General features: G+C 31.2%; 1 protein-coding gene and 1 pseudogene across 1 annotated transcript; one reads left to right on the top strand and one right to left on the bottom strand.

Annotated features, from left to right (window-relative positions):
- Positions 1-3,864: 3,864 nt before the first annotated feature.
- On the top strand, positions 3,865-4,947 carry LOC145630280 (ethylene-responsive transcription factor ERF098 pseudogene; annotated as a pseudogene).
- Positions 4,948-11,682: 6,735 nt separating this feature from the next.
- On the bottom strand, positions 11,683-12,324 carry LOC145630279 (ethylene-responsive transcription factor ERF095-like). Its single transcript, XM_081682533.1, has one exon. The coding sequence runs from the start codon at positions 12,240-12,242 to the stop codon at positions 11,847-11,849; it is 396 nt and encodes a 131-aa protein (XP_081538659.1). The 5' UTR covers positions 12,243-12,324; the 3' UTR covers positions 11,683-11,846.
- Positions 12,325-12,459: the final 135 nt, after the last annotated feature.

The raw sequence follows: 12,459 nt of genomic DNA, 5'->3' as shown, positions 1-12,459 counted from the left end.
TAATTTTCCCAATCTTTTTTTTATGATGAGAGTGATTTTTCTGTTGTTATTTTACCAGTACATGTTTTTGTCTACTCCGTAATGTAGAGGATTTTGCATCTCTAAACATATACTTCTATGAAATTGCCTTTCTATTGTATGATATGTATTTTTACTACTTGGTCAATTACTATTAGAAGATTGATACTTGATCTAGTTTTTGGATGCCACCCTAAGCTGCATGAGTTATTATCAGATACTAGGCTCATTGCTATTCTTATTTGTTTATCTATTTCTGCTGCTTCTAGTACGGATGCTTGTAACTTGTAAGTAACTCGCTTTGTAGAACTAAAAAATTTTCATCAATAGAAAGATTAGACGAAACACCCAAAAAAAAACTTGAATGTGTGTTTCTGATACAGTTAAGGGTATTGGAATTCAACTTAAAGAAATTTCCATTCCCAAGTCACAGTAGTTTCTTAAATGCTTAGTCAGCCAGCCCAGGACTGATAATAATCGATTAATCTTGGTCGTAGGCGGCATCAGAAGTTCAAAAATTAGTTATAATTATGGTATGTTACATTGTTACCCTTAGAGTTGCTATTCTTGGCAGCGTAAGGGGTGGGTGTGTTTCTTGCTACTCAATGACGCTGACTGAGGATGATTTACTGTGTTCTCTAGTTTCAAATGTATTATTTCATGATCTTTATTATTTAATTTTGTTTGCTGCTTGTATTGCTACTTTAATTTCTGTCTCTTGAATACAGTCTTTGTTTACTGCCTCTGCTCAAGTGGAGGAGTCTATGTAATGCGGGCTTGCTCATTATATATCATGGCATCCTGATGTAGCAATTCAGAAAGTCATCTCACTTTGGAGAAGTGCAGTTGTTTGCCTTCTGTCTGCTGCTCCTTCTGATGCATCTGCATCAAATATCAGTGAAGTAGGTCATGTAGGGGTGATTGTTAATTCTGGGTTTTCAGCTCCTCATATCATCAGGTTTAAGGGGTTCTGTGTGGTCTGAACTTTGTTAGGAAACATTGTAGCTAATGGAGAACATAAAATTGCAGCATGGTTGTTAATAGATCGGTATCTTTAAATTGGATGCTGTGTTCTGAATTCTAAAATCGAAGAATCCATCCTCATCCAGCTCCTCTTGAACCCCACATTTTCCATCTTTGTGATCTTGATAGTTGATAGCTCTGCCTTTATTTGTGTCATTATGTGTCACTGGTGACAAAATGTTTGGCATATGATATGCTGAATAGTCCACCATAATTAAGTAATGATGCAGCTGCAATCGCGCACCTCAAACCTTTCTTTTATTTGGTACCTAACAAGTTAACAATCATGTATAGTTACAACTTGTGTTATTTACTTTATTAACAAGGATACTTTGGTTGCTATCACATTTACTCTGCTTTGGTTGGAAGCACTTGAGTTTTTGTCAATCCTGTTCCTATTCCTCGTTGTCATGTAACCTCATAGCATGTTAATTAACTCTCCAGGTCATGGAAGTATTAATCTTCTGCTAGATTCTGCTATCCTGTAACTCTCTAATCCAACACCTTCGCTATCTTTGCTTTGGCATAAAACTTCAATATATACGCCGTATCATTCAGTTTCTCTTGTTAGTATTGTATACTTCCAGAGAAAGAAGGATGAATCCAGAGGATCAACTGTCATTATCTTTTTTTTTTTGAAGGGGACTGTCATTATCTTAATGCTCCATAACCTATACAGAAAAGACAGGTTAATGAACAATCGAATCACACTTCTGCTTCATTATTTACATTGATGCTAGTAGTTATGCTATAATAATGGTGCGTTTTGTTGTGGATTTATGCTTTGGTTACTATGGAAATCCTATAAATGGCCTAAGTTTAGTTTCAGAAAGATAACCATTTTTCAGAGTAAATGTTCATTCATTTCACTTGCTTCTGCTGTTTGTGATTTCTTTTGTGACAGCTTGGTTCTTGTGAAAATATGTTGGAATATCCTATATGAATGTCACAGGGCTGAAGTGTAACGAGTTTTTTCGGAATATGAAACCTCTGTTACGTTGCTAATTTTGGATTTTCGAATAGAATTCCTTCCTAATCAAGCTTTGTTTACTGAGGTGCAGACTTCAGACAGAGTAAGTTGCAGGGCTTATACTATATGTTAAACTAGCCAGTGACAAGTAATTTGATTGCATTTGAAATGTATAAAATCAAATCATCTTATAATTAGCTGTAAAATTTATTTAATTTTGTATGCTATTAAAAATTAAATAAAGAATATTTTTATTTCGAATGATGTGGACTAATTAAATTGAATGGGACAGAAACACAATAGTAGGATAGAGGATTTGAACCTACAACACGATCTTAATATTTGAGAGAGATTAATATGTTAGACTAGCCGCCGGCGGAAGACCAACTACCTAATGAAAGCATTTAAATACAAGACTGAGAGTCTTGAGTAGGTAGTGGATTCAATATAAACATGATGGTTAGGACCTAGGACAAGCACGGTCAATTCAAAAACACCGCAAAGATGTACTTCGTATGAAAGAACATAAATGATAGATACAGCTATATAAACATGACAAATATGTCAATTCCTAATGTTGGATTGTTTTTTTATTTGATGCAAACTAATGTTGGATTGTAATTGAAATAATTAAATCATCTTCACTAGTGTTGATTTTTCTAATAAAACATCATTATATCTAATGGTACATTAACGAGGAGAATAAGGACTTAAGGTGGTGGGATCATCAAACCTCTTGGTACTCATTTGAGGAATTTAACCCTATCAATTCCTCAAATTAGTCTCCTTCCTTTATTATTAAAAATTGGCTGAATTTTTTATATGCTCTTCTACGCTATAACATACTGTTGTCCTCAATTATTAATATCCATATCCAAACTTAATAAGAAGATTTATTGTGAACGAAAGGAGTACACTTTTTTTATTGTATGTATGTAGGAAGATTTGATGGTATTAAAAAATCGATCGTATTATGTAATCTTCTAATGGTACAAATATTGTTTAGTACTATAGAGACATAGAATAATTTAAACCCAATATAAGGGTATGTTCTCATCAGCTTAATTTCAGTTCAGTTCAGTTTCTAATTTTCTTCTCTCATAAACAATTCATTTCAGCTCTATTCAGTACATTTGAATTCAGTTCAGTAAATCAGAACAAACCTTAAGTATGTGTTGAGCACGATTCTATTTTTATTGCAATATATTTTATTGTCAGTGTCTGGTCAAAATTTACTAGACACTTAAACGCTCTGTCTCTTTCTAACAAATATTTTTGTGTTTGGAATGTGATTTCTCCTTCAAAAATTATCTTATCTTCCAAGCATTAAATATGGATGCTCTTACTAACGCCTTTGATTAAGCCATACGTAGCAAACGACAAAGTAAGATCCAAGCATTTAATTTAATGCTACAACACATCTGAACTTCTTGAGTCATAACAAAAGCATCTAAAACTGTCACACCATATTTTTGGTCATAACATTAAAGTAAAAAAATTATAATAAATCGAATGATTAACAGTATTACCAGTACAATTAGACTCAGTACAAGTGTACAACAACAAAAGAAAAGGTTTTTGGTATGATATTAGACTTTTCAAAGATCCTTTTTGAAAATATTTATGTCAAATCCAAGAAAAAAAACACAACAAATTAAGCATAATCTTATCGAGTTAGCTGCAACATCATGGGCCAACTTCGTTGAAAAAGTATTTTGGAATAAATTTTTATAGTTTTATAGTCAACGCATGATTTCAACTTGACCTTTTCATTACACAAAAATTGTCTAGAATCTCAACATTATTTGACTATATAAAGACACCCTACTTCACTACAATATCTTACCACAACTTCAAGTCAATTTAAACTAGTTCTTATCGACTGTCTTATATATATATCATCAACAAAAATCCGACTTTGTTAATATGGAAGGATCATCTAGAGGGAAGCAACAAGAGGGAGGAGACGACGTCCGTTACCGGGGCGTACGAAGACGTCCTTGGGGTAAGTTTGCGGCGGAGATTCGTGACCCGACAAAGCAAGGGCAACGAGTGTGGCTAGGGACGTTTGACACGGCCGAGGCAGCGGCCCGAGCCTACGACCAAGCCGCATTTAAGTTAAGAGGTCATCTTGCTACGTTAAATTTTCCAAATGAGTATTACTCAAAATTAGACCCTATACCACACCTTCCTAATGTACCAAGATATTTTGGTACTAATAATCGACCGTCGGATTCGACAACCTCGGGCGTTAATAATGGAAGGAGGGTTGATAGAGGGGGCGGTTCGTCGACGGGGAATACATCCGGACAGCCTTGGCAAGAGAGGCAAGTGATTGAGTTTGAGTACTTAGATAACAAAGTTTTGGAAGATATGCTTAGAAGATCAGAAGAAGATGATTAAAATTTATTATTAATGTTGTTTATTTAGGTCTATTATTGTACTACTTATTACTACAAGAACAACCTAGTAGAGATCAATGTCATAGGCAAATTCTAGCTAGGTTGATGTATGTACTTATCAATTATGTTTTTTTTTTTTTTTGTTTTTTTTTTTTTTCTTTTTTTAAAGTTTAAGAAAGAAATTATATGAAGAGTTTACTATGTTTTAGGGTATAAAATAATGTAGGATGAAATCCATTTGCATACATTAAAGCAAAAAAAAAATCATTAATGTTATTAGTGACTTATTAGTTATTAGGTGTTAGTTCTAATTTCGTAATTTTGAGCTATAATTAGGATTCCATCTAATATACTCGTATATATGAATTTCTATCGTATCACTGGGATAGGGTTGTTTGCTAGACAACTTGAGCAAGATATGGTCTTGGCTAAAGTGCCATCAATGTCCATGTGCAAGTCACGTACCGTTACATATAACTGATACAAGGTTTTTTATTTTTTTTGGATAAAGAGAAGGACCTTAACCGAACCTCAAGCTTTATAGTTTTGTTTATTTGGTATTTGCTTTTCAGACAAAAAAATAGTCAAATCCAATTTGTAGTTGGACATAACTGATATACATTGGCACACTGCAAAATAATTTATTTTGAGTGTTATAATTTTATATTTCTCATTTCACTACAACTACTATTTTATAAGTTTTCCAAACAATCATATTTTATATTAAATAAGTAAATATCATATAACTAATATATAAAGCTAAACTTTTAGCCAGGTGACGAGACAACGACACTTGGCGTTCCAACTTTTTGCCAAGTGTCGCGCCACGTTGGATAGATTTAAATAGATCTCATAAGATAAAAAAAAAGTTAATTTAGAATTCTAATTGGATATAATTTTAGGATAAAATTAGTTTTATTTTCGATAAAATACCAATATTTCAAATGTACAAATTCAATTATAATTTTATTAAAAAAATTATTAGATTATAATTCTTAAAAATTAATAAATTATTTTTTGTATCATAATATTTTTTAGGCAAAGGAAATAGTTCAAAGCGTAAAACATACATTTATAATATATAATAACCGGTTAGAATAATATACTTCACAATCTAGCAAATCGTATAAAGATTAAAAATTTATTTTATAATTCAATAAACAACCCGGGCATCGCCCGGGGAAAAAAACTAGTATATATATAAAGGGGAGTTTTTTCCCGAATATTTAGAGAGCCACGTAGGATCTAATTTTTTCAGCGCGTCGTGTAGGATTATAAATCTTAATAGTAGCCAATTAAATAAGAGATTATTAATTTCTTTTTAGAATTAAATAATTCAAATGTCATGTAAGCAAAATTGGCGAATGGGATTTTTAAGTTTAAATTAATTAAATGTTATATATTATCTTTTAATATTATGAATTTTATCTACATATATAACAAATTTTAGGCTCATAAATACCAAAAAAAAAAATATTTAAAAAAAATCAAACAAACCGTGCATCGCACGGGCTCCATCTAGTAAGTAAATATGAAGTACTAGTATATGTTATTTACCAATGTTATCCACCTGTGTTATAAAAAAAAATAAAAAATAAAAAAAAATAAAAATAAAAATAAAAATTGAATGTTATCCACCAAATACAAAAATAAAATAATGTCTTACAAAAGCACATTGTCAAAGTTAACTAACTCCCTCAAAAACTTTGAAAATTTCTTCCCATTAATCCAGCTATAAATTTTTTTCTATTTCTTATTCATGTTAAAAGATTATTATCGGAGGAAGAGTGAGTGAGAGAATTGTGAGCTTGAAATGAGGAATGAGAGGGATGGGTGGAGGTTTACTGTTGCAAAGGAGATATACTTCATTTACTGGTCAATTGGTTAGAGTTTTTCTCCTAATTTCATTTACTCATTTAAGGATAAAAAGAGAGTAAGGAATAGTTCAAGTGGTTAGAGTTTTTCGCCCACCCATATCTGGTGCGAATACTATGTTAAAGGACCAACTCAACCAAAAGCTTAAACTGATGGCTGAGGCCCAGAAATATGTTTTATACTCTATCACAAAAGATTCTGGAATCGTTTCTCACCCAGTCTTTGTGGATCTCTAAACAACGAAAAACAGAGAGAGAGAGAGATAAAAAAAAATGTGCTATAAAAGATATAGCTTAGAGTTTTTTTTTTTTTTTTTTTTTTTGAAATAATATAGCTTAGAGTTTAGTAAAAGTAAGCTTAACAAAAAAAATAACCTCATTTTTAACACACATATAATAGTACTATAGTAGTACAAGATTTAAAAAAAAAAAAAAAGATAGATAAATAAATAACTAAAAAAGAAAATAAAAAATAAAAAATCTTAAGACCACTTTTCAAAACAAGTTCAACCCTACTATACTATATTCCGAGAATCAAATTGGCTAACACCAAGCAATTTGCAAACAATACCTTTTACTATAATCTTTATTAGACAATAGCAATCGCAATTTGAAAACCCTCTATATAGTCAATTCAAATCTGTTATCGATCCAAAAAGTCATACAAACAATGAATCAATTTTGTCAACCAAACCTTTAATCATTTTTTTCACTTATAACACCAAATCTAGTGTTTTCTGTAACACCAAATCTGAATTATTTGATTTCATGAATTGGACAACGCTCCTCTCGTACAAAGAATCAATTTCATTCTACCCTTAAATTAAAAATTGCAATATGTGCATTTGAAATGTGAAGTGATCACTTAACCATCAAATTAATACTCGCATAACATTCTTGTTTACAATTTCATCAAAAAAAACAAACAAACTCTTTTATAGAGTACAGTATATATTTAGAGATCACAATATATACCTCCAATGATCCAATGCCGCTAGCTTAGTAAATTAGACTTATTGAGAGTGAGGGGTGTTAAGAATTGAAAACCCCTATTTTTAAAGTACCTTTAGTGAGTATTAATCTAGATCAATTACTGTTTAATTTGTTGAAACCCTAACTTATTAGTGAAGTGAAATATTTACAAAATTATATAAGTATCGAAATCTTTTTTTTTTTTTTTTTTTTTTTTTTTGGGAAAGTATCGAAATCATTTCTAAAATAAATGTAAAAATCACTTCTTTCTATCTAGAGAAAAAAAAAATTAAAAAGTCCAAAAACTAGTGTGAGGCGGTAATAGTAAATCAATTTTGAATATAAAATAATACTTCCTTCATTCGTTCCAATATTATTGCAACAATTGGACTTTTACATTATTCTCTCTTGTTTGACCATATAATACTTCATATGATTTATAGTCATGTGTGATCTTGTTAGATTCATCTCATAAAATACTTTTACAATATCAACTTAATTTTACTTATACTATAGTAATAGATATTTACCATATAAAATGTGTTTTAGTATGCGTAATTTCATCCTTGTTGTATTGGAACAGAGGAAGTAAACAATAAAATATCATGTAAGGTATGATCAATATCATCTTGAAATAACCGTAACCTCAAATTTGATTCAAGAACAAAATTACACTACAGATGAACAGAAATACAGAATCCATGGAAACTCATAAAATAAAACTTTTTGCTAAGATCTGATGGCACTTATCAGCATGAAATTATTCCCAAATCTTAAGAATCTCACAAATTTCTTTCTGATAAATCAATCAATAAATATTAAAAATAAAGATTCATGCATAAATATCGATCATCCAAACATAAACACTAAAAAAAGTGAGCATCTTACACACATATTAAGTCAATGGTTGGACGTTAATTAGATAACCAAATAGAAAAAATTACAAGTCAAAATAAAGTTTATGCCCACCCGTTGACAGGATAAGAATAGAATAAAAATTACTTGAATTTTGAAGGTAATAATTCTGATTTATGATCAAATATAATTCAAGTATAATTAAGTACTAAATTAAATTAAATAAATAATATAATTGGCACAAAGCTGGTTTTGAAGATGTCCGTAACCAAAAGTAGAATGGTACAATTCCTAGTTTGGTAAGATTTGGAATATTTGGTGCCAACTGCCTATTTTATTTTATCAATTGCACTACAAAGACATGCCCACGTGGTAAAACCATTTTACCCATATGATTTTATACACATACACATTGGTTCCCATACTAGCTTTTTTTTTTTTTTTTTCTTGAAACATTATGATTTTGGAGGTGGAAAAAAAAAGTTCACTCAATTCTAGGTGTCAAATTTGTGTAAACAAAGAGGTGATATTACAAAATTATATGATAATATTTTCAAGATTTCTAAGAATATATGATACAGTATACGGAGTAAGTAATTATATTTCTAATTTACAAGGGTCAAATGACATAGTAATGACATGTTCTCTTCAACTTAATTTCAGTTCATTTTAGTTCCTAATTTTCTTCTCTTATAACAATTCATTTCAGCTCTATTCAATTCAGTTCAACTCCAATCAATTTAGTTCAGTTCAGCTCAATAAATCAGAACAAGTCCTAAGTCATAAAGACTACATCTCCTCCACCACACTACTCCCAAACATTACAAGAGTTAAAACTCAATAAATATTAATAGAACTTTCGGCTTTTTATGTTTGATTTCTTAATATTGCTAGTTTAAAATTTTAAAGTTATCACAATTTATAGTAATAAATTGATATTTCGTTCGTCCCTTTTCTAATGGTGAAATGAGACTTTTATTTTTATTTATTTATTTTTTAAAAAAAATAAAATGAGACTTTTATTTGAAAGTAGAAGAAAGTAATCGGAAAAAAAAAATAATAATTCATTTTTTTTTTTTTTTTTGGTGTTTAGAGAGCCACAAAGACAGGGGTGAGAATCGATCTCAGGATCTCCTGAAATCGGGAAGAAAACTCTAACCACTTGAGTTATCCCTCACTCTCACAATTCATTATATTTGATGGTCATGGACTAGAGAAACTCACATGAAAAGTTGGTTTTTGATTGGATTGTGTAAGATTTAATTCTTTGAATTTGTAATAATTCCCACCACTGGTCCACCAACAAGCTAGGAATAAAATTATAAAAGCAAATAAAGAAAACTGCAACTCGATCTTACGTACAATATATAGAGACAAAATTTTCAAAGTCTGAAGTACTTACTAGAGAAGGATGCAGTTCTCTCAATCTCACGTACTGGGCTTGGTCTTGGGCTTATGCTTAGGCTTAGGCTTAGGCTTGAATATGGGCTGCATTAGTCCTGAAACAATATGTAATATTGTTTGGGCCTGGCCTAAAATTTTCGTAATGCTAAAGAGCCCATAATTACATAGGGTAATGATATACCTCGATTATGTGCAACTTTGAGCCTTGACACGGATTCCAATGCAAAATTTCTTAATGGTGCTTTAAATCCTAATTTAAGAGATCAGTCAACAATACATTTCCCCCAAATGGTATGGTATATTTGCACTAATGTATAATTAAAATAAAAAAAATTGTAAATACTCTTTAAACTTTTAAAATAAGATAAAATGAACATCACAAATTCTTATATGTGGCTAGTCACACCATATGGCCAGCCATCATGTGGAATTACTTCATTAGAGTTATAGGATTTACTTGGTTTGTGTAATAGGGGTTGATTCGTCAGTATTAAAGGGGTTACACGATCAGCATTAAAGGAGTTACCTGGTCAATAACACAAGAGCTACTTGATTAGTGTTCTTATGTTCTAGGGATAACTTTGTTCTATTACAAGCAGTCACGCGATATGATCAGGCCAACTGCATACAAGACGGAGTAACATTTTCATTGTGCTAAAAGCCAAGATACAAGAAAGCCAAAGATAAATAGAACTTTTCCTTTGACTTACAGCTAAACATGTTTGATCATACTAATCAATCCAACAAAGAATCCAACACAATTGGAAATTTGGAGAATAAAACATAATCCGAGTTAGCAACATCAGCCGCAAATGAACGTACGACACAAGTCCACAACTTTCGTTAGGAATTTCTCTATAATCTCTTAAGAATTTCAAACTTATGGTACGGTAATATAACATAGCATAATGTCTTTTGCAATCTTTCCAATTAAGCATAGACCACCTATCTAATATTCTGATAAAGATAGAAGGAAATATATATTTCCACACAAGAAAAACTCTTTCCTCTTCAATATACGGAGTATTTGCAAAAGTTTTAACACTTTTTATTTGAAACGAAATTATTAGAGAGTGAGGAATCGATAATTTAAGTGATTAGAACTTCCTTTCTAATTGGAAGAATTTGGAATCGATTCTCATCATCAGTTATTGTGACTTTCTAAACACACACACAAAAAATGAAATTGTTAATACTACATAATATTATTAAATTATATTGTTTCTCTCTCAAACACACTATTGTTATACATTAGTGTTGTGTTTTCCGCTTCTACTAAACCTACTTAAATTAATTCTTCATTCCTTTTCTCTCATGCAAAAAATTAAAATAATCCCTCATTAGCTCTACCTACTCTGCTATTCATTAATTTATTCATTTAAATGTAGCGTATCACCCAACAAGTCTACCTAAACCTAAGACTAACTTAAACACATATATTGTGACTTGTGTGTAATTAAAACCGAGGGAGCAGTGTTTATTTAGAGATGACGGGTATGATTTTTTTTTCCTTTTTTGAATAAGGGGGCAAAATGCTTATTGATGTGAGTGATGTGAAGTAAGTGATATACTGATGTTACCAAGGAATAAGGCCGTGAAAATAAACCGATCGACGGGCTTTTTGTTACAATGGGCCGACATGTCCCTATCTTCTTCATTTTTCATTGATGCTCGCACCAATGCACCAATGGAATGCAAATACTATAAAATTATCGAATTTTATTTTTGGCCTATTTTTGCTCATTACCCTATTTTAAACCACAAAAATAAATAAATAAAATTTAGATGATAGAAAATTAGTTGAATTTTCTTCAACTTGTCTACCACCAATTTCGACCCATAAATTATAGCAAAAGAAAATAAATGCACCACATTGTAATTAAGTCCATTTTGACTCGATCAATTGTAATAAGATCATGTAAGTTTGAATTTTACTCCGTAGTAAACTAGTTACTTAAGAAATGGTTGCTATCACCCATTTATAATTTGACATAGAACAACATAATTATTACATTAATCATAATTTGCTACAAGTCATTTCAAAAATAGTTCATTTCCCACTTAAAAATACATAATGTGTCAACCTATCTATGTACATAATCGTTAATATAATACCATATACATAGAAACGCATATGTATAATATCATATCATACACAATAGTAGTCGTAAAAGTTATTAGATTGATCCATTGATCATCAAACGAGCACAAATTAAAAGTTCTCAAGAAGAAAGGATGTTACATTATGAAATTAGTTATAAATGCAAGGACACATTGTCCAAACTCGAACTAGAGATTGAAATCAAATCATCAACTACACATGTAGCTTCATTGCCTTCCACCCTTATTATTATCATAATCGAGAAGCTCTTCGAGCAGCTTATCATCAAGATACTCAAATTCAAATACTTCCTTTCCCCTATCTTGCCCAACATTATTCCTCGTCGATGAAGATGAAGATGAGGAACCTCCCCTAGAGGAAGAACCACCGCGAGGCATGTTATATTCACTAGGAAAATTAAGTATAGCCAAATGACCTCTCATGTTATAAGCAGCTCGATCATACGCCCTAGCAGCTTCCTCAGCCGTATTAAACGTACCAAGCCAAACTCGTGCACCATGCCTAGTCGAGTCACGGATTTCAGCCGCGTACTTCCCCCATGGCCGCTTCCTTACACCTCTATACTTAACCTCACCACCACCACAATCTTTATCATCCTCCATTTTTCCTTCTAAACTTTTAACGTTACACTTCTAAGAAAAAAAAAACCAAGTATAGTGTATAATATTTGTATGTTGGTTTTATGCTATATATTTATGGTATATAGCATGAAAATGTTATGACTTAAGTGTTAGTGAAGTGAGTATATGTTATATATAAGGTGTATGAAAAGTAAAAAAGTACATCTTAGGTTGGCAAAATAGACGGTCCAAGGTTCGC

The sequence above is a fragment of the Chenopodium album genome, chromosome 5 (assembly GCF_948465745.1).
Source record: "Chenopodium album chromosome 5, dcCheAlbu1.1, whole genome shotgun sequence".
Classification (NCBI taxonomy): Eukaryota; Viridiplantae; Streptophyta; class Magnoliopsida; order Caryophyllales; family Amaranthaceae; genus Chenopodium; species Chenopodium album.
This window is presented reverse-complemented; position numbering and strand designations above follow the sequence as displayed.

Excerpts from the sequence above, each read along its gene's own strand:
- LOC145630279 (XM_081682533.1), bottom strand. The coding sequence starts at position 12,242 with ATGGAGGATGATAAAGATTGTGGTGGTGGTGAGGTTAAGTATAGAGGT.